This window comes from Gobius niger, assembly GCF_951799975.1.
Source record: "Gobius niger genome assembly, chromosome: 15".
In the NCBI taxonomy this organism is placed as follows: Eukaryota; Metazoa; Chordata; class Actinopteri; order Gobiiformes; family Gobiidae; genus Gobius; species Gobius niger.
The window spans coordinates 28,213,314-28,236,030 of NC_136866.1; the positions used below are offsets into that span (position 1 = coordinate 28,213,314).

General features: G+C 46.2%; 1 protein-coding gene across 1 annotated transcript in view; it reads right to left on the bottom strand.

The window, feature by feature from the left end:
- Positions 1–22,717, bottom strand: part of galnt14 (UDP-N-acetyl-alpha-D-galactosamine:polypeptide N-acetylgalactosaminyltransferase 14 (GalNAc-T14)) — a 258,436-nt gene that overhangs the window by 20,740 nt on the left and 214,979 nt on the right. The window contains exons 11-13 of the mRNA XM_079572745.1: positions 20,823–20,915; positions 17,509–17,592; positions 9,045–9,189 (exon numbers count right to left, since the gene is read on the bottom strand). Of these exons, the coding sequence (XP_079428871.1) occupies positions 9,045–9,189; positions 17,509–17,592; positions 20,823–20,915 (322 nt within the window). The remainder of the gene's footprint in view (positions 1–9,044; positions 9,190–17,508; positions 17,593–20,822; positions 20,916–22,717) is intronic.

Sequence of the window (22,717 nt, forward strand, 5' to 3'; positions counted from 1 at the left end):
GTGTATTTTCTCCTCCTTCTCCTGAAACCGCGGCGTGTTTAGCCTGTTGTTGTTATTGTGTGGTTTTATCAGTGAATCTTTGCTCCGATGGATTTATAGACTCGCGCTTCGCACAAACAGGAAAACAGTCTCGGCTCGTACATCAACTCGGCGTGAGGTCTCTGCAGGGACGGGCTAAACAATGACTAAACCGCCGATTCAAACGGAAGAGCGTTGTTCATACTGGAAACAGCCAGTCAAAAGCAACAAATCTGTGTGTTCTTAAAGGAACAGGCCACCGTTTTTACCTATAGACGAGTTAAAGGGATGTTTCAGGATTTTTGACATAGGGCCTCATATCCTAGTTATCCAGAGTGTTGCTGATTTCTGGAGATATTTTTTTGTAATTCATGCAGTTCTTATATTTAAAGAGTTACGTGGCGCTAGGCTAGTGCATGTCTATGGTATCAGCTAGCCTGCATTAAAAACAGTGTGACCCGCTCCACAGAGCACCTGAGGCAAATCACTTATAACACCAGACTAACCATATAAATGTCTGTGTCCATAGAATCATTTTAACCATTTTGCATTTAAAACCTTATATTTGAGCAGCATCAGCTTCGTGGTTTGGTATCGATATATCGATACCAAACGGCTATTTTTTAAGTATCGATATTGGGCAAAAAGTATCGATACTAATTTGCATATGAAAAAGAAGGCAGGGCAGCAATTATCAACCCATTTATTTCTTTGTTCTGAGCCAAAACAGTCACAACAGCAAAGGATTGAACTGAGCCGGGCTGATCATTATAGGTTCTGTTTGTCATTTAAGTATTAATTTAACATTTTGTTTATGTATTTAATTTCACATTAGTATTGTTTAATTAACCAGTTAAAGTGATATAATTTTAATTGACCAATTAATTTGATAAAATAACCAGTTTTAGAGACGTATATTGATTTAAATACATTCACCCATATGAAATGATCAGTATCGGTATCATTATCGACAAAAATGACCCCAAAAGCATCGGTATCGTATCGATTCCAGAAAAATGTGGTATTGCCCATCCCTACTACGCAGCGGCGGAGTGATCTGCTAGAAAATAGTCCAAGGTCAGTTATATTCCAAAAATGACTCTATGGACACAGACATTTATATGGTTAGTCTGGTGTTATAAGTGATTTGCCTCAGGTGCTCTGTGGAGCGGGTCACACTGTTTTTAATGCAGGCTAGCTGATACCATAGAAATGTGCTAGCCTTGCATTAGCCTAGCACCACGAAACTCTTCAAATACAAGAACTGCATGAATTACAAAAAAAAAATATCTCCAGAATCAGCAACACTCTGGATAACGAGGAGATGATAACCTGGCTAACGCCGGGCCGCTCGAATCATTTGGAACTGCACAGCAGTGGAAGAGCAGTATTGTTAATGCTCTTCCACGTTTTCCTTATTTAAATAAAGTTACGTGAAGTGTTTTCAAGCAAAGTATATTTACACAGAAATGTAACATGTCGAGTTTATAAGTGGATAAAAAGGGGGACTATATTGTGAGGCGTAATGATACGAGGAGCACAACGTCCGCGCAGTAACTCCTAAAGACTTCTCAGAATCGGCGACTTTCACCAAAATAGTGTTTTTCTGTGACTCTGATGGAAGTTTGTGAAGCTTCACCTGAACCAAAGTGGATTCACTTTTATAACCAACGATGACGGAGCATGTGTGTTAGCTTGTGTGTTAGCGTGTGTGTTAGCGTTTGTGTTAGCGTATGTGTTAGCGTGTGTGTTAGCGTTTGTGTTAGCGTATGTGTTAGCATGTGTGTTAGCGTGTGTGTTAGCGTGTGTGTTAGCGTGTGTGTTAGCGTTTGTGTTAGCGTATGTGTTAGCATGTGTGTTAGCGTGTGTGTTAGCCTGTGTGTTAGCGTGTGTGTTAGCGTATGTGTTAGCAAGTGTGTTAGCAAGTGTGTTAGCTTGTGTGTTAGCTTGTGTGCTAGCGTATGTGTTAGCATGTGTGTTAGCGTGTGTGTTAGCCTGTGTGTTAGCGTGTGTGTTAGCGTATGTGTTAGCAAGTGTGTTAGCAAGTGTGTTAGCTTGTGTGTTAGCTTGTGTGCTAGCGTTTGTGTTAGCTTGTGTGTTAGCTTGTGTGCTAGCGTTTGTGTTAGCTTGTGTGTTAGCTTGTGTGTTAGCGTGTGTGTTAGCTTGTGTGCTAGCGTTTGTGTTAGCTTGTGTGTTAGCTTGTGTGTTAGCGTGTGTGTTAGCTTGTGTGCTAGCGTGTGTGTTAACGTGTGTGTTAGCGTGCGTGTTAGCGTGTGTGTTAGCTTGTGTGTTAGCGTGTGTGTTAGCCTGTGTGTTAGCTTGTGTGTTAGCGTGTGTGTTAGTAGCTTCACTTATTACTGGGATATTTATATTTCTTTTACTGCTTATGGGGCGGATTAGCTCAAGAGAGAGAGGGGGCGGAGTTAACTGAATCAAAGCCTCTTGTCTTCCGGGTTTGCAAAATACCCCCAGAAAATACTTATATTTCTCACAAAAAGTGCACTCCATAGTGGTAGAGGTACAATATATCATACAAATGCCTATACTTTACTTTGGGATGGCTAAAATAGCAGATACAGATCCTTTGTTTGTCACTTTTCTGCTGCTCAAACATGAAATTGAAGGCGTTTTTGGATCATCATTGTGGTACTTTAATAACCATAATGCAGTATTGTTAATGCTGTTTCCTGATATTAGGGGCGTTTTGGACCATCATTGTAGTACTTTAATGACCATAATGGAGTATTGTTAATGTTGTTTCCTGATATTAGGCCTTTTTTCCTTTACATCCCGTGGCTTGTGCAGGTTTTCACGCCCCTGTGGTTGTGGGTGAGGTCTGAACACAGAAAGATGCTGTTCTCCTCAGATCCACATCATTTTTTACTTGTTTTTTTTTTCTTCCCCGGCGCACACAGCAGTTCGCCGCCGTGACTCCAGTCTGCTCCTCTCCCACGCTCCTACCCACAATGCACCGCTCTCTGAAGTCTGACAGGAAGGCTCCTCATTAGCGCTGCCTTCCTCCGTCTCCCTCTCTCCCTGTCACGGCAGGATGTGCAGAACTGAAATGCACAATCCGAGCTTTAGCCGCCGTAAAGCTGCCGTTTCCTCGTCAAAACTCCGGGTTGTTTCTTCTTCTCCTGCCGGCGCTCCGACCCGCACTCGGCGTAAACGAAACACAAAAGTCTCCTCCACGTTTTCATCACGATCTAACACTTTATTGGATGTAATGTTGATCTGAAACGGCTGAAACAAAATATCCACTTCCTGATTGTCCAAGCGAACTCACTCTAAGCTCCTCCCACCCCCTTGACCTGCTCCCCTTCGCTGTGGCTGTAGTGAAGCTATGGCGAGTGTTTTACTAGTGCTGTCCAAAGTATCCGTTATTAAAGCAGCACTAAGTAACTTGTTCGACCTTAAAAATCCTTCCGTAGTCCCTCTGGGGGAAGTGTTAAAGGGATCATTGGGGGGTCTTTCATCCCCCCCTTTGGTGTCTCCTCTCCTCCTCTCCTCTCGTGTAGGTCGCACACTTGACTCTGGCCCGGTGAATGCCTTGTTTCCTCTCCTTGTGTCTTCCTCTCCTCTCCTCCTCTCCCTCCTCTCCTGCTCCTCCCCTCCTTACCTCTCTCCTCCTCCTCTCTTCCTCTCGCCTCCTCCTCTCTCTCTCCTCCTCCCCTCTCTCTCCTCCTCTCCTCCTCCCTCTCCTCCTCTCTCTCTCCTCTCCTCCTCTCTCTCTCTCTCCTCTCCTCCTCTCTCTCTCTCTCCTCCTCCTCTTCTCTCCTCTCCTCCTCTCTCTCCTCTCTCTCCTCTCTCTCCTCTCTCTCCTCTCCTCCTCTCTCTCCTCTCTCTCCTCTCCTCTCCTCTCCTCTCTCTCTCCTCTCCTCCTCTCCTCCCTCTCCTCCTCCTCTCTCTCTCCTCCTCTCTTTCTCGCTCTCTCCTCCTCTCTCTCTCCTCCTCTCTCTCTCTCCTCCTCTCTCTCTCCTCTCCTCCTCTCTCTCCTCTCTCTCCTCTCTCTCCTCTCTCTCCTCTCCTCCTCTCTCTCCTCTCTCTCCTCCTCTCTCTCTCCTCCTCCCCTCTCTCTCCTCCTCTCCTCCTCCTCTCTCTCCTCCTCTCTCTCTCCTCCTCCTCCTCTCTCTCTCCTCCTCCACTCTCTCTCCTCCTCCCCTCTCTCTCCTCCTCTCCTCCTCCTCTCTCTCCTCTCCTCCTCTCTCTCCTCCTCTCTCTCCTCCTCTCTCCTCCTCTCTCTCCTCCTCTCCTCCTCTCCTCTCCTCTCCTCCTCTCTCTCCTCCTCTCTCTTCCTCTCCTCTCTCTCCTCTCCTCCTCTCCTCCTCCTCCTCTCCTCTTCTCCTCCTCTCCCTCTCCTCTCCTCCTCTCTCTCCTCCTCTCTCTCCTCCTCTCTCCTCCTCTCCTCCTCTCTCTCCTCCTCTCTCTCCTCTCCTCCTCCTCTCCTCTCCTCCTCTCTCTCCTCCTCTCTCTCCTCCTCCTCCTCCTCCTCTCTCTCTCCTCTCTCCTCCTCCTCCTCTCTCTCCTCTCTCTCCTCCTCTCTCTCCTCCTCCCCCTCTCTCTCCTCCTCTCCTCCTCCCCTCTCCTCCTCCTCTCTCTCTCTCCTCCTCTCTCTCTCTCTCCTCTCCTCCTCTCTCTCTCTCTCCTCCTCCTCTCTCTCCTCTCCTCCTCTCTCTCCTCTCCTCCTCTCTCTCCTCTCTCTCCTCTCCTCCTCCTCTCCTCTCTCTCTCCTCTCCTCCTCTCCTCCCCTCTCCTCCTCCTCTCTCTCCTCCTCCTCTCTTCCTCTCTCTCTCCTCCTCTCTCTCTCTCCTCCTCCTCTCTCTCCTCTCCTCCTCTCTCTCTCTCTCCTCCTCCTCTCTCTCCTCTCCTCCTCTCTCTCCTCTCCTCCTCTCTCTCTCTCCTCCTCCTCTCTCTCCTCTCCTCCTCTCTCTCTCTCTCCTCCTCCTCTCCTCCTCTCTCTCCTCTCTCTCCTCTCCTCCTCCTCTCCTCTCTCTCTCCTCTCCTCCTCTCCTCCCTCTCCTCCTCCTCTCTCTCCTCCTCCTCTCTTCCTCTCTCTCTCCTCCTCTCTCTCTCTCCTCCTCCTCTCTCTCCTCTCCTCCTCTCTCTCTCTCTCCTCCTCCTCTCTCTCCTCTCCTCCTCTCTCTCCTCTCTCTCCTCTCTCTCCTCTCTCTCCTCTCCTCCTCTCTCTCCTCTCTCTCCTCTCTCTCTCTCCTCCTCCCCTCTCTCTCCTCCTCTCCTCCTCCTCTCTCTCCTCCTCTCTCTCTCCTCCTCCTCCTCTCTCTCTCCTCCTCCTCTCTCTCTCCTCCTCCCCTCTCTCTCCTCCTCTCCTCCTCCTCTCTCTCCTCTCCTCCTCTCCTCCTCCTCCTCTCCTCTTCTCCTCCTCTCCCTCTCCTCTCCTCCTCTCTCTCCTCCTCTCTCTCCTCCTCTCTCCTCCTCTCCTCCTCTCTCTCCTCCTCTCTCTCCTCTCCTCCTCCTCTCCTCTCCTCCTCTCTCTCCTCCTCTCTCTCCTCCTCCTCCTCTCTCTCCTCTCTCTCCTCCTCCTCCTCTCTCTCCTCTCTCTCCTCCTCTCTCTCCTCCTCCTCCTCTCTCTCCTCTCTCTCCTCCTCCTCCTCTCTCCTCTCCTCTCCTCTCCTCCTCCTCTCCTCCTCCTCTCCTCTCTCTCCCCCTCTCCTCTCTCTCCTCCTCTCTCTCCTCCTCCTCCTCTCTCTCCTCTCTCTCCTCCTCCTCCTCTCTCTCCTCTCCTCCTCTCCCCATCTCTCTCCTCCTCTCCTCTCCTCCTCTCCTCTCCTCTCCTCCTCCTCTCCTCCTCCTCTCCTCTCTTCCCCTCTCCTCTCTCTCCTCTCTCTCCTCCTCGTTAGGACGCACACTTGACTCGGTGAAATCGTTATCTTTCCCTTCGCCGGCCGTGTACAAATTGGCCCCGGTATTGATTTCCTGAGCGAGATGGAAAGTCGCGCTGTCGTCTTTTGTCTCGGATGTTGAAAAGCGAAGGGAACATTTCGCTAATGGCCCGAGCGATTACGCCGCCGAGGAGGGACGGCGGAGGAGCACAGAGTATCATATTTATCTCTCAAATGTAGTGGAGTAAGAGTAATAAGTCCTTAATGAAAACATCTCATCATTAGGGAGAAGCTCGTTCAAACTCGTTTCTTTGTTGCCCTTTGTTATTTTACAGTCTCTGATTCATAATTAATTGAAAGTTGTTTTCCCTGACAGTAAACCTTCATCACTGGGTCTCATTATTTCCCTGGGAGCCTGATCCGTGTGGAAATGTAGCTAATGAAGCCCCACTGGACCAGCATCACCTTTAATGAACCGCTGTCAAAGGCCAGAGGGGTTTGTGGGAGAGCGAAGGGCTTTAGTGTGAAACATCTGGGAGAAAGTTCAGCAAGACCAAAGCAGCGCATCGATATATTTATTTATACCATGGTCTGGGTGAATACTGTTCTGTTATTTTGGTATAACCGCACACGTAGTCTGGTAGTTAAATCACTGTTAATAACATATGAGCTTTACGTTTCTATTGAAAACGGTTAAGGCTATTCATCATTTTCAGGCGTACATAAAATGATCCTGCATTGAAGCATATTTGTCTGGATTAGTAAAGTCAAACATAAAAGTTTCAGCTGGGGGGGCCCAGGTGTGAGCGACTCCACCGCAGCTGTTTCCATAAACAGTTGAGCTGGTTGAGCTAGCTAGCTTTAGCTTCAGGTTAAACAGCGTAAAAGTGAAATAACTCCTGCCCACGAGTGCCGCATATCGGTGTTTACTTCCAGGGAAAAGTGTTTCCGGGTTAGTCCTGTTGTGTTGTGATTCTGTGCTGATGTTGTGTCGTTGAGCCTGACTGAGATCCTCGTAATAGCTGCGGAGAATGACTCGCTCTGAGACCAGCCTTCAGTGACCGGCTAATAACCCACACAAAATAGTCCCGTAGTCTGGCAGATTTAGTGAGTTTAGTCAATGAAAAAAACATTTATTATAAATGTTACGTTTCTGTGTTCTTGACTCCGTGTCGTGCATTATAACCGTTTAATGCACGGCTCCTCGTTGTTTAATCCTTACATAAAGGACCTCTGAAAAAAAAAATGACCGCTGCCAATGGCAACGGAGTTGTAATACAGGTCTTTCATATCACTCTGCACGTACGTAGTAGAGGACACGATCTCTGTCTCCGTCACTGTGAGAGAGGTCGGGGGAATCGCTCGTGAAGTTAGTTTATTCATTTATGGTTTATTTGGTAGGGACAGTGCAAGTTAATGAACAAGCCACACCGGATTGTAGCCTTAGTCCGACGTTCAGCTTACCCAGAGATTCACCAACATTCCTCCAACTGAACCTTCAACTAAGTAGCTAGCAGCTACTGTATTGGCCAGGGGCGCCCAAACTTTTTGTCTCCGAGGGCCAAAATTAAAAAGTGCCTGTGAGTCGTGGGCCAAACACGGCGATGTCAAGCACGAAAAACACGTATAACTGCAAATTATAAAGTTACTTCTCATTTCCTTTTTTTTTAGATAACCTACATTTGCAATTGATTCTATCTATGCAAATAACATGCTATATTAAAGGGGGGTATTATGCAAAATTGACTTTTTCAAGCTTTACATCATGTTATTATGTCATTCCCTCATTATAAACATGCCTGAAGTGTTGCCTTGGCACATTCACGTATTTTTGAGTAATCTGTAAAAACTCTGATGGCGGCCATTTTAGGGATAGGTTTGCCTGAGTCCTCCTAGGAACGCCCCCAGAAAGGGGGAAAGGCTCAGAGGTTCTTAAAGAGACAGAGGCCTATTTCAAGACATTCGCGACAGCCATTTTGAGAGAGCAATTTTATACAAGGCAGTTATTCTAATTTTCTGCATTTACAGACCAACAGAAGGTTTGGTCATCATTGTAGTGTGATATAGACTAGTGCTATGTGATTGAAAAAGCATAATACCCCCTCTTTAAAACAAATGGTAGCTATGGCAAAAGCCAATTGTAGCATTTAGTGCAAAAAAAAACCCACCTGTATCTACAGCACCTACAGTAACTTTACCTCATTCGTTAACTCAAAGAAAATGCCACATTAGATCATTTTGAAAGTGTCAGTTCAGCAATAATTCTTCAGCAATAATTCTTCTAAGTACATTTTTAACATATACTGTTGTTGATGTATAAAAGTTGGAAAACTGTGAAAGTTGATGCTACAACGCTCTGTGATAAATACCAAGACACAACAGTGTTTCCTTAACTTTGTGAAAGAAGTGAAACAGCGCCCCCAATTTGACGCTAGTGGCCAGAAAGTGTACTGCATCCATATTTACCTTTGAGAATTAATGGAAGAGAGTTAGTATTAACCACACGCAGCGCAAAAGTAGGTCACTCTCTGCCCACTTTGGGCACCCCTGATATAAAAGCTAGTAGCTTCTATACATTATCCCTTACTTATTTAAGATGGGACAGTGCTTATTAATTAACATGAGTCCTCAAAGTGTTTGACACAATGGCTAATTCTCATCTGTGGTCCCAGGGCAGGGCTGTTCTCAGATAGTGAAGCCACAGAACAACAAGCACAACAGACATGAACAAACAGATATGAAATGGTTTGTAAAAAGCATTATAAACAAGACGACACAGACAAATAAAATAAAACAAATAAGAGATTTTAGACACTATTGGTCTACATGCTCACACAGTGACTGCAGGTTTGATTGTCCAGGGGCCAGAGTTTTGCTGATCTAGTGAAGGTTCTCAGTGTTGGGATGTTCCTGATGTTCCAGATGTGAGCCGCCCTCACTGAAAAGCTCCACTGACCAAAAGGTGTTTTCCTGAAAGGAACGGCACAGTGTCCTCTGCTTTGGGCTCGTGTGCCTACACTGTCTGTGGATGAATTCCTGCAGAGGGGGCGGGGCCAGACCATGCAGTATTCTATAAACCAGCACAATGTCGTGAAACCGTAGCATATTCTCCCAACTAAAAATATATATATTTTGAGAGAACATGGCAATGATGCTAAGAGTTCTGCTTTGGTACTTTGCAGTTACCTGGTGGACGGCGGGCGCCCCCTCTTTGCCCGTGCACGGCCCCAGCGACAGCACGGGCAGCTCCTGACCCTCCACACGACGGGACTCCAGGCAGTTCTGTCTCTGTCGGATCGGACCAGACTCCGAGTCCGAGTCGTCAGGAACTCTGCAAACGACACAGACACAGGTTCATTGCCCGGCGGGAACTCATTATGCTCTGCTCGGGGAAGCAACAAAAACCAAGAAGTAAAAAGGCGAGTGCAAAAGGTCAATTTAACAAAGGCCACAAAGGCCAGCAGCCCCGAACGCCAGGTGAGTTATGGTTTTAAAGGCGTGGCTGCCACAGGTGTCCTAATGATTGGCCAGGTGTTTTGACGCCGCACCAATCAGGAGTTGGAACCAGCAGCCAATCAGCCCGGAGCGGAAAACCAGGGGCCACAGCTGTTGGTGATGTCACTTCCCCTTCCCCTGGGTAAGGACGGTCGAATTGGGCAAATCGCTTTGAAGCTCTGGTTCACAAACTGCATAGAGATCTAACAGTCGACCCCATGAAAGGTCAAGGGTCAGGAGCTATAGGGTTAGGACATAGAGGCAAAAAGGAAATGAGCCACACAACAGAACTTAGTACAAAAAGGAGGAAGACGCCCACTTTTCTGCACAGATCATAGTTTCCGTATCTTCTCTTGCTGTAAAATAAAAAAGTATAGGGTATGTTAAAGGTATCTGGTTTATTTTTCTGTTTGGATCAAATTATAAAGGTGTAGCTTCAGGAGGTTGGCTGTACCCAAAGTAGTTGTTTCTTTTCCAGTCAAACTATAACAAGGAAAGAAGATGAAAAAAGGTTGATTTTAAAATGAAACATAGGAGACTGTGCCCTTTTTCCTCTTGTATAAACGACATGTGTTGCTTATTCCTCGCCTCCCTTTGATAACATTATAATTCCCGCCGCCTCGCGCTCATTACCGTCCCGCATAATTTCAGATTTATCAGCAAGCGTCTGCGCCTCCAGCTCCTGATTGCCTCAAACTTTTTTCCCGGAGTTCTGGGAGGAAAAAAACCCGGCCCGGACTCGGATTAGGTGCGGATTCGCTCCCGTTATCGGCGCGGGTTAAAGGTCGCGGAGGCTTCCCCCCCCGGAGACGAGCGGCGCTAATGCGTTCAGGATTAGCTTCAGCCTCGGCCGCAGATAAACGAGAGCGGAGGAGCCGGCGCCGCAGGTGATTAGCGCCTCCTGCAGATAACGTGGGATCAATTAGAGTTCGGTGAAGGCCTGAAAGCTGGTCAGCGCCGGCCTCGCCTCAGGTGTGGAGCTCAGGCTGCGGCGTTTGGCTTCAGATCCACCAAACAAAGAGGAAATCAGGAATCCATTCTGAATATTCCACACCAGCTTCTCTCCATGGATTAAAACAGTGGCTCCCAACGTTTGTCTGTCGCACCAGTTTCGTACCTTTTTCCTGATTTTCAGCAGTTTTCAACTTTTCCAAGACCCGAACCAAGGCCCAGACTAAAACCAAGACCCAGACTAAAACCAAGACCCGAACCAAGACCCAGACTAAAACCAAGACCCAGACTAAAACCAAGACCCGAACCAAGACCAAGACTAAAACCAAGACCCAGACCAAGACCCAGACTAAAACCAAGACCCAGACTAAAACCAAGACCCAAACAAAGACCCAGACTAAAACCAAGACCAAGACTAAAACCAAGACCCAGACTAAAACCAAGACCCAAACAAAGACCCAGACTAAAACCAAGACCAAGACTAAAACCAAGACCCAGACTAAAACCAAGACCCAGACCAAGACCCAGACTAAAACCAAGACCAAGACTAAAACCAAGACCCAGACTAAAACCAAGACCCAGACCAAGACCCAGACTAAAACCAAGACCAAGACTAAAACCAAGACCCAGACTAAAATCAAGACCCAGACTAAAACCAAGACCCAGACTAAAACCAAGACCAAGACTAAAACCAAGACCCAGACCAAGACCCAGACTAAAATCAAGACCAAGACTAAAACCAAGACCCAGACTAAAACCAAGACCCAGACCAAGACCCAGACTAAAACCAAGACCAAGACTAAAACCAAGACCCAGACTAAAACCAAGACCAAGACTAAAACCAAGACCCAGACTAAAACCAAGACCCAGACCAAGACCCAGACTAAAACCAAGACAAAGACTAAAACCAAGACCCAGACCAAGACCCAGACCAAGACCCAGACTAAAACCAAGACCCAGACTAAAACCAAGACCCAGACTAAAACCAAGACCCAGACCAAGACCCAGACCAAGACTAAAACCAAGACCCAGACTAAAACCAAGACCCAGACTAAAACCAAGACCCAGACTAAAACCAAGACCCAGACCAAGACCCAGACCAAGACTAAAACCAAGACCCAGACTAAAACCAAGACCCAGACCAAGACCCAGACCAAGACTAAAACCAAGACCCAGACTAAAACCAAGACCAAGACTAAAATCAAGACCCAGACCAAGACCCAGACCAAGACTAAAACCAAGACCCAGACCAAGACCCAGACCAAGACTAAAACCAAGACCCAGACTAAAACCAAGACCAAGACTAAAACCAAGACCCAGACTAAAACCAAGACCCAGACCAAGACCCAGACTAAAACCAAGACCCAGACCAAGACCAAGACTAAAACCAAGACCCAGACTAAAACCAAGACCCAGACTAAAACCAAGACCCAGACTAAAACCAAGACCCAGACCAAGATCCGAACCACGACCCAGACTAAAACTAAGCAAAGACCAAGACCCGAAACAAAATCGGACCAAGAGCTTTTTTTTTCTTCTTAAATGTGTTTATTTGGACACTTTGTTGTTGCATATGCAATACAGTAGGGGGCGACATGCGCTTTTGTTTGCCTGCAGTCTGCCAATAACCTTGAAGGAGCTATCCTTGATTTTTTAATTTTCTGCTATTGGAATAACATTTGTTTTGTCCTTTAGTATATGGTAAAAGCAGACACTTCTCCAAAAAACACAGGTTTTAAAGCCTTTTAACCTCTTAACTCCCACCTGAACCGAGAGGATCTTTTTCCTCACGTCATCAGATTTTTTCCCCATCATTTTTTTGTTGGGTATTCAACTCATTTTTGTAACTTTTTCGTCTATTTTTTGTCATTTTTTGTCCATTTTTTATCACATTTTTGTAAAAAAAATTTTTATCACATTTTGTCACATTTTTGTGATTTTTTCGTCACATTTTTGTCAATTTCTTGTGACATTTCTGTGACAGAGCACAACTAAGACCAGACCAAAACCCGAACCAAGACCCGAACAAAGATCAAAACTAAGAACCAAACCAAGACCAAACCAAGACCAGACCAAGACCTGAACAAGGATCAGACCAGGACCAAGACCCGAGCCAATTACCAATCAATGATCAATATCTCAAAAACGAAGTGAGCACAAACTCTAATTTCATTTGCACAAACGAAGCACAAACGAATGACACCATTTTGAAGCAAATCGGACATTATGGGGGAGCGAACTTCACACAAGTCTTAAAAGTGGTGTTTGTAAGAAAAAGGACAATGTTTCAGTCAAACTAAACCTACAATTCTCCCAAAGCAATACATTTTACTGAAAAATAGACATTTTCCTATAAAAATGATGTTACATTTTCCATTTTTTTCAATCTGATATAGTTCCAAGTACCACCTGCTTGGTCCTCAAGTACCCCTGGTTGGGAAACACTGGATTAAAAGCACTTCTTTTCATATAGAACAAAGAAATCAGCCATGGAAACGTTTTGTAACTGACGACGGTGACAAGGCAAAAGTGACTTCATTTTGTTCTGCAGCTCAGGGTGCAAGAACAAGAAGTTCTTGCGTCTTGTGAAGAAAGAAAGATACTTTCTTTTTTAAAGGGGGGGTATTATGCAAAATGGACTTTTTCAAGCTTTACATCATGTTATTATGTCATTCCCTCATTAAAAACATGCCTGAAGTGTTGCCTTGGCACATTCACGTATTTTTGAGTAATCTGTAAAAACTCTCCATTTTAGGGATAGCTTTGCCTGAGTCCTCCTAGGAACGCCCCCACCTCCTGGAGACGCCTCCGAGCTTTCGTCACCAGCCGAGTAACCAACCACTGCTCCTCAGCAGAACCCCCTCCCCACTGATGCCACAGACAGCGTGTGGAGGGGGCGTGTCTAAAGGCTCAGAGGTTCTTAAAGAGACAGAGGCCTATTTCAAGACATTCACTACAGCCATTTTGAGAGAGACATTTTATACAAGGCAGTTATTCTAATTTACTGCATTTACAGACCAACAGAAGGTTTGTCATCATTGTAGTGTGATATAGACTGGTGCTATGGGACTGAAAAAAGCAGAATACCCCCTCTTTAAGTTAAAGACAATTTTTAAATATAATTGAAAGTAGGTATAGGCAACAGCCCCCCCTGGTTTGCACATCACCAGCCGACACTACTGAGACTGCTTTAGTAAGAAACCACGCTTCAGTCGACCTCTTCTCTTTCATAAGCCTCGCCCTCTCACCAGAGGCCCAGTCACACAGCCCGACAGCTGCGCCCGTGGAAGAAAACCATCACAGCCCGTGATGTTTTATTAATTCAATAGATGATAATTCCATCCATCCATTTTCTTCCACTTGTCTGTTGCCGGGTCGTGGGTGCAGCTGTTGGAGCTCCTATGGCTCCTCCTGCAGGTGGTGGGTCCACAGAAGGACGGCCTCATGGTTCTCAGGCCTGTTAAGGGGCTTCTGAACCGCTTTGTCTGACCCGTCACTTAGGACCTGTTTGCCCTGAGAGACCCTACAGGGGCACGAAGCCCCGACAGCAGAGCTCCAGGATCATTCGAGCTCAAACCCCTCCACCACGATAAGGTGGCAGCTCCAGGAGGGGCAGATAATAATTGCATATAATAATGGCAGTTAGCATATAATTAACCGCCTGGCTCTAAAATTTTACCACCAATGAGATAAGCTTTCCTGCGAACCAGCCAATCAGGAGAGAAGTTTGTAAAGAATGGCTCTCTGGTCCGATCAGGAGGGGAGGAATTTCACTCTCTCCTCACCTTGCAATCTTACAGACTATCACTTTAACCTCTTACCACCCGCCTGAACCAAATGCATTCTGTCCTCTTTGGCCATTATATAGGTCTGTGTAACACCTCATTTGAAAGCTAAGACCCACAAAACTGATCTTTTTCCTCGCGTTGTTGCTGTGTTGTGTCACCTTTTTTATGTTTTGTTTTTTAGTTTAGAGCTTAGAGTTTTTGTAATTTTTTGTTGAATTTTTGTTGAATTTTTGTCACTTTTTGGTTGAATTTTTGTTGAATTTACGTTGATTTTTTGTCACATTTTTGTTGAATTTTTGTCACTTTTTTTTTAGTTTTTGTCACTTTTTTGTTGCGTTTACATCCTTGTTTTCTTGTTTTCAAGAAGCTTTTTGATTAGGGTAAAGCCAAACTGGAGAAAATGGGGTCCGTTCAGGTGGGAGTTAAGAGGTTAATAACCATCACTAACCTCCTCTGCACATTCACTCTAACTGAAAAGGCTGGACCGGTGCGTCACAAACATCCTTCTCTTCACTAACTCCTCGAATAAAGTACGAATCTGCAGCTCCTCAATTATCCTCCCGGAGGTTTTCCGTCGGCCGCTGCCGCCGCCTGGTCCGAGCGCACTCGCCGTGACGCCGCCCGCGAGCCAGAAAAAGTCCATTTAGCGGAAACAGCGCTTGGATCTGAGCAGCTGTAAAACCATTATGTCACAGAGTCGTGTTTCCGTCGTGTTTTTTTTTCAAAGGCGTAAACACAGACTCCACAACAAGAGCCTCTCAATCGGCTTTCACGGCTAACAGGATTAACACCCGCTCCCCCTCTTTCTCTCTCTCCTCAGCCTCTCCCCTTCTTCTCCCCCCCTTCTCCTCCCTCGCTGTTTGAAGTGCGTTTTAGCACTTCAGCACCACGGACAGCGGCAGCGGCTCCATAAGACCCGCACTACAGTAAACACAGCGGGAGAAGCGCTGGTAGTAAAATGAACAGAGGGACTTTACAGATGCTTTTGAATAGAAGCGGCTCTTTATCGCGGTGGATTGGAACGATAAAAGCCGAGCACGTCAAAAGCCTTTGGGACGTGACTGCTCAGGGTTTACACACAAGTAAGAACCACTAACGCCAAAACAACAGCAGTTTTTCATAAATAAACCACACCGGCCTTCCAGTGCCACAACGCCAGGTCTGATCTGAGTTTTAAGGAGACGTTTCCATCGTGTGTGAGTCTTTACCTCCTGATGGATCAGCGGGTGTCGTTGTAATGAGCCTCATGTTGCTCCTCGTGAACAGCTCAGTCCAAAAGAAAGAAGCGCAGAGCAAACTTTTTTGTTTCGTTTCCCATTTCAGCCGCTCCAAGAATCCTGCAGCTGTATCGCAAATGTTCCAATAAGCTACAGTTTTTTTGCAACTGCTGCATAACTCTGAGGGCCAGATCTTGTGGTTCATGGCGCAGGCTGTAGAGCAGACGACTGCGCAGACGGGTGGAGCTCCTTGTAATCTTCAGTGTCAGACCTGGCGCAAAAAGTGGGCAGGACAGGAGGGGGGACAGACTCGCATTGTGATGTTGTGGTGCCGCCCCCTCCCCATGCTTTCCCCAGACCTGCGGAAGGCGATGGTTTGCGAGGAGGGGGTTCTCCTGTACACGCGTAACATGCTGATGCAGCGCAATGTTTAATAAAGATTAAAGAAATAAAACTGTTCCTCCGCTGCTGCAGCCGCTCACTGCAGATCCAAGGTGAACGGGCGGGGAGCAGCCTCACGCTGGACACCGATCAGATGCGCACAGTTATGAAATGTACAGGATTTAATTGATCAGAAACTGTCATATCGGAGGAGTTACAGAGTTATGCAGCAGTTGCAAAAAACTGTAGTTTATTGGAACATTTGCGCTACAGCTGCAGGATTCTTGGAGCGGCTGAATTGGAATAAAAAAAAGTTGCTCTGCGCCCTGTGAAATGCGCTTCTTTCTTTTGGACTGAGCTGTGGCTCCACGAGGAGCATCATCAGGAGGTAAAGACTGACACACGATGGAAACGTCTCCTTAAACTCAGATCAGACCTGGCGTTGTGGCACTTGAGGCACGTGTGGTTTATTTATGGGAAACTGTTGTTGTTTTGGTGTTGGGGGCGTGTTTGGTGTTAGGGGTGTGTGTGTTGATCTACTGTATCAAAGTAAACCCGTGCGTAACCGACGCTCAAACAGACTTTTCAAGGCAATTTCGCTTTTTTTTTCAATTTGACGTCGATTCTAAGGAAGAAGACGAGGCAGCGCGATGTAAAGAGGAACATAATGTGAAGGTTTCCACAGAAGAGCGGCTCCAAGTGCTGCTTGTAATGAACCAGCCTCAGTCACCTCTTTTTCTTAAATAACGCCCTCTCCCCAGCGGCCTCTCCATAGAGTAATTTTAACCATTTTGCATTTAAAATACCTTATATTTGAGCATCAGCTTCGTGGTTGTATAAGCTACGCAGCGGTGGAGTGATCTGCTAGAAAATAGTCCCTCAAAATGCGATCATTCATGTGATGCAGGTCAGTTATATTCCAAACATGACTCTATGGACACAGACATTTATATGGTTAGTCTGGTGTTATAAGTGATTTGCCTCAGGTGCTCTGTGGAGCGGGTCACACTGTTTTTAATGCAGGCTAGCTGATCAGTGCATAACTAGGAAATGAGGCCGTATGTATAAAATCCTGAAATATCCCTTTAAACAGATTGAATGTGAGCTGGGCGCAAAGGTGTGCTGGGTAATCGGGAGAGTTGGGAAGATTCCCGGTGGGCCGCGGTGCTTTTGGGCCGTCAGAATAAAAAAAAAATGAATGACAGACTCTCACTGCTGTGCTATCCCAGACCATTAACCCCTTAACTCCCACCTGAACCAAGCACATTTTCTCCAGTTTGGCTTTACCCCAATCCAAAAGCTTCTGGAAAAAAGGTGGGAAAATAGCAACAAAACTGAGACGAAAACAATGATGGAAATGTGACAAAAAAGTGACGAAAAATTGATAAAAAGTGGCAAAAGTGTCACAAAAATGTCACAAGAAAATTGACAAAAAATGGACGAAAAAATGAAAAAATGTGACAAAAATGTGACAAAAAATGACAAAAATTTGATAAAAATGTGATGAAAAAAAGAAGAAAAAAAGACAAAAATGTGACAAAAAAATAACCAAAAAAATGACAAGAAATGTGACAAAAATGTGATAAAAAATGGAAAAAAAAATTACAAAAATTTGATAAAAATGTAACTCCCGCCTCTCGGTTCAGGCGGGAGTTAAGAGGTTAAAGGCTTTAAACAAAAGTAATCAAGAAAATGTAAGGAAGAGAATGGAAAAAGGCAGGTGGAAGGTAGAAAAAGTGGACAAACAGTTGACAATGATGAAAACTCTGGAAGCCCTTGAAGTAGTAGTATTAGTAGTAGTAATATTTGAGTACTCACTTGAGTTCCGGATACACGTTGTCCAAGTACCACTTAAAGGGTTTGCAGTGCAGTTTGTTCCTCAGCTCCACCCGACTGTGCACGCTGGACACAAACACAAACACAGAGTCACCCAGATGCCCTTCCATCCTCCACAAAATAACATCATCTCTTTTTAAAAGCGCCTGGTCCAGAATCGTAATGTAATTGTGTTAAGGAGAACGGAGGGATTTGAAGACGGCTGAAATGTCAGAACAGCCGTGTTTTTGGAAGATAAACTGTGACATTTAAAATAGAAACAAGGAGAGAGAGAAACAGGAGAGAAACAGAGAGAAACGGGAGAAACAGGGAGGTGCTTCTTTTGTTTATTAACCCCTTAACTCCCATCTGAACGGATCCCATTTTCTCCAGTTTGGCTTTACCCTAATCAAAAAGCTTCTTGGGAAAAAAGCACCAAAACAGCCACAAAAAATTAGAAGAAACCAAGGATGTAAACGCAACAAAAAAGTGACAAAAATTCAACAAAATTTCAACAAAAATGTGACAAAAATGTAACAAAAATGTGACAAAATTTCAACAAAAATGTGACAAAAATTTAACAAAAATGTGACAAAAATTCAACAAAAAAGTGATAAAATTTCAACAAAAATGTGACAAAAATATGACAAAAAGTCAACCAACAAGTGAAAAAAAAAAAAAGTACAAAAACTCAACAAAAAACCCCCACAAAATAAAACATAAAAAAGGTGACACAACACAGCAACAACGCGAGGAAAAAGATCAGTTTTGTGGGTCTTAGCTTTCAAATGAGGTGTTACACAGGCCTATAGCCAAAGAGGACAGAAGGCATTCGGTTTAGGCGGGTGGTAAGAGGTTAAAGACTAGAGGAAAAAGCGAATTCACAGACTCTGGATGGAGCTGCTTCACTTCGACTGTGAGAAGGGATGAGGTTATTTCGCTTTTTTTGGCCTGATTGAACCTCCTGCTTCTCGTGGTGCAGAGGTTTGATGATGATGATCCTATAGCAGGTACAGTCACATATGGTGGTCGCAGTTTTGATCATGATTTTGTTTTTTTTTAGGAACCACTGGTCTAAAGTTCAGATGCAGCAGTTTAGGTTTGCAAGTCCAGCTAAAGTCAGGCTAAAGTCCGGCTAAAGTCCAACTAAAGTCCGGCAAAAGTCAGGCTAAAGTCCAGCTAAAGTCTGGCTAAAGTCCTGCTTAAGTCAGGCTAATGTCCGGCTAAAGTCAGGCTAAAGTCCGGCTAAAGTCCGGCTAAAGTCCGGCTAAAGTCAGGCTAAAGTCAGGCTAAAGTCCTGCTAAAGTCCGGCTAAAGTCCGGCTAATGTCCGGCTAAAGTCAGGCTAAAGTCCGGCTAAAGTCAGGCTAAAGTCCAGCTAAAGTCCAGCTAAAGTCCGGCTAAAGTCCAGCTAAAGTCCGGCTAAAGTCCGGCTAAAGTCAGGCTAAAGTCAGGCTAAAGTCCTGCTAATGTCAGGCTAAAGTCAGGCTAAAGTCTGGCTAAAGTCAGGCTAAAGTCCTGCTAATGTCAGGCTAAAGTCAGGCTAAAGTCTAGCTAAAGTCAGGCTAAAGTCAGGCTAAAGTCCAGCTAAAGTCAGGCTTAAGTCCGGCTAAAGTCTGGCTAAAGTCAGGCTAAAGTCCTGCTAATGTCAGGCTAAAGTCAGGCTAAAGTCTGGCTAAAGTCCAGCTAAAGTCGGGATAAAGTCCTGCTAAAGTCCAGCTAAAGTCCGGCTAAAGTCCAGCTAAAGTCCGGCTAAAGTCCGGCTAAAGTCCAGCTAAAGTCCTGCTAATGTCCGGCTAAAGTCAGGCTAAAGTCTGGCTAAAGTCCTGCTAAAGTCCAGCTAAAGTCAGGCTAAAGTCAGGCTAAAGTCTGGCTAAAGTCCAGCTAAAGTCAGGCTTAAGTCCGGCTAAAGTCTGGCTAAAGTCAGGCTAAAGTCCTGCTAATGTCAGGCTAAAGTCAGGCTAAAGTCTGGCTAAAGTCCAGCTAAAGTCGGGATAAAGTCCAGCTAAAGTCTGGCTAAAGTCAGGCTAAAGTCCGGCTAAAGTCCAGCTAAAGTCAGGCTTAAGTCCGGCTAAAGTCCAGCTAAAGTGCTGCTCAAGTCCGGCTAAAGTCTGGCTAAAGTCAGGCTAAAGTCCTGCTAATGTCAGGCTAAAGTCAGGCTAAAGTCCGGCTAAAGTCCGGCTAAAGTCCAGCTAAAGTCCGGCAAAAGTCAGGCTAAAGTCCAGCTAAAGTCTGGCTAAAGTCTGGCTAAAGTCCAGCTAAAGTCCAGCTAAAGTCCGGCAAAAGTCAGGCTAAAGTCCAGCTAAAGTCTGGCTAAAGTCAGCCTAAAGTCAGGCTAAAGTCCGGCTAAAGTCCGGCAAAAGTCAGGCTAAAGTCCGGCTAAAGTCCAGCTAAAGTCCGGCAAAAGTCAGGCTAAAGTCTGGCTAAAGTCAGCCTAAAGTCAGGCTAAAGTCCGGCTAAAGTCCAGTTAAAGTCCGGCTAAAGTCCGGCTAAAGTCCAGCTAAAGTCAGGCTAAAGTCCGGCTAAAGTCCGGCTAAAATCAGGCTAAAGTCCGGCTAAAGTCAGGCTAAAGTCAGGCTAAAGTCAGGCTAAAGTCCGGCTAAAGTCCGGCTAAAGTCCGGCTAAAGTCCGGCTAAAGTCCGGGTAAAGTCCGGCTAAAGTCCGGCTAAAGTCCGGCTAAAGTCTGGCTAAAGTCCGGCTAAAGTCCGGCTAAAGTAAGGCTAAAGTCAGGCTAAAGTCCTGCTAAAGTCCGGCTAAAGTCCAGCTAAAGTCCTGCTAAAGTCCGGATAAAGTCAGGCTAAAGCCCTGCTAAAGATGAATAAATAGAATAAAATAGCTTCAAATGAATTTGCTCAATTGTCTAAATAAGACTTTGATTTTGAAGTATTTTCATCGTTATTATGATATTTCTTTTTCATACCGGGATGTAAATTTTTGCCTATAATGTTTAAATCAATAACGTCTTTATATCTTTATGTGATAGTGATTCTCTACAATAGGTCAGATACAGCGAAGACCAACTGGACCTTCTTGGCCAGTTTGCACATATTACTTTAAATATCGTCTGAATATCGTTTTGTCAATATCTCCCACAGCGGCAACTCGAGTCTCCAACTGGTCATTGTGTGTCATTTTGTTTTACGCATATTAAGTAGCCATGTGCTCCGGGTGTCTGGGAAAGCCTTTAACGCACCAATAGAAACAGAATGTGTCACGGTGAGGGTAATAATACTGCATAGGGCTGTGGTCAGGGTTAATACTTCAGGTTTATGTCTCTACTGTATGATATATGACACTGAGTGAAGATGAAGTCCTTACTCTCCGTAGGACTTCCCTCTGGCCGCAGGTCGCGCCGAGTAATAAAAGAGTCTGAAGTCGTCCATCCAAACCTCCGCGGTCCGGCGCGTGTTTCTGCGGAAGGACAAACACGTTATTATTATTATTACAGTGAGGACAAAGAGAAGCACATAATGAGAGCGATTACTCCGCGTTTTGTCCCCGGCGTGAGGCAGGAAGGGCATCCGCTTTAATGCTAGGTTACGCGCCCGCGTGAGTGACGGCGCAGGAGGAGTCGGAGCGTTTATGTCGACGCCGGAGGGAAAAGGAAAGCGGATCATTTTCACATAAACCAAACATTAAACCCGACGCCGTGATGATGAAGAGGCTCCGAATGCAACAAGCGGCAATTTATCTGTCAAGACCCGGCCTGGTCCCGGTTTAGTCCCGGCTCAGGGCTCACGTTTAAAGTGTAAAGGGGGTGAAGAGGAGGGAGGGAGAGAGAGAGAGGACAGAGAGGAGAGAGAGAGGAGGAGAGAGAGAGGAGAGAGGAGGAGAGAGGAGGAGAGAGGAGAGGGAGGAGAGAGGAGGAGAGAGAGGAGAGAGAGGGGGAGAGAGGAGGAGAGAGAGGGGGAGAGAGGAGGAGAGAGAGAGGAGGAGAGAGAGAGGAGGAGAGAGAGAGGAGGAGGAGAGAGGAGGAGAGAGAGAGAGGAGAGAGAGAGGAGAGAAGAGGAGAGAGAGAAAAGAGAGAGAGGAGAGAGAGAGGAGGAGAGAGAGAGGAGAGAGAGGAGAGAGAGAGGAGGAGAGAGAGAAGAGAGAGAGGAGGAGAGAGAGAAAAGAGAGAGAGGAGAGAGGAGGAGAGAGAGGAGGAAAGAGGAGGAGAGAGGAGAGAAGAGGAGAGAGAGAGGAGAGAGAGGAGGAGAGAGGAGGAAAGAGGAGGAGAGAGAGTGGAGGAGAGAGGAGAGAGAGGAGGAGAGAGAGGAGGAGAGAGAGAAGAGAGAGAGGAGGAGAGAGAGAAAAGAGAGAGAGGAGAGAGGAGGAGAGAGAGGAGGAAAGAGGAGGAGAGAGGAGAGAAGAGGAGAGAGAGAGGAGAGAGAGGAGGAGAGAGGAGGAAAGAGGAGGAGAGAGAGTGGAGGAGAGAGGAGAGAGAGGAGGAAAGAGGAGGAGAGAGGAGGAGAGAGAGTGGAGAGAGAGGAGAGAGAGGAGGAAAGAGGAGGAGAGAGGAGAGAGAGGAGGAAAGAGGAGGAGAGAGAGGAGTGACGAGGAAGAGAGAGGAGGAAAGAGGAGGAAAGAGGAGGAGAGAGGAGAGAGAGAGGAAGAGAGAGGAGGAAAGAGGAGGAGAGAGAGGAGAGAGAGAGGAGGAAAGAGGAGGAGAGAGAGGAGGAGAGAGGAGAGAGAGAGGAAGAGAGAGGAGGAAAGAGGAGGAGAGAGGAGAAAGAGAGAGGAGAGAGGAGGAAAGAGGAGGAGAGAGGAGAGAGAGAAAAGAGAGAGAGGAGAGAGGAGGAGAGAGGAGGAGAGAGGAGAGAGAGGAGGAAAGAGGAGGAGAGAGAGTGGAGGAGAGAGGAGGAAAGAGGAGGAGAGAGGAGAGAGAGGAGGAAAGAGGAGGAGAGAGGAGAAGAGAGGAGGAAAGAGGAGGAGAGAGGAGAGAGAGGAGGAAAGAGGAGGAGAGAGAGTGGAGGAGAGAGGAGAGAGAGGAGAGAGAGGAGGAAAGAGGAGGAGAGAGGAGAGAGAGGAGGAAAGAGGAGGAGAGAGAGGAAGAGAGAGGAGGAAAGAGGAGGAGAGAGAGGAGGAGAGAGGAGAGAGAGAGGAAGAGAGAGGAGGAAAGAGGAGGAGAGAGAGGAGAGAGGAGGAGAGAGAGTGGAGGAGAGAGGTGGAGAGAGGAGGAAAGAGGAGGAGAGAGGAGGAGAGAGGAGAGAGAGGAGGAAAGAGGAGGAGAG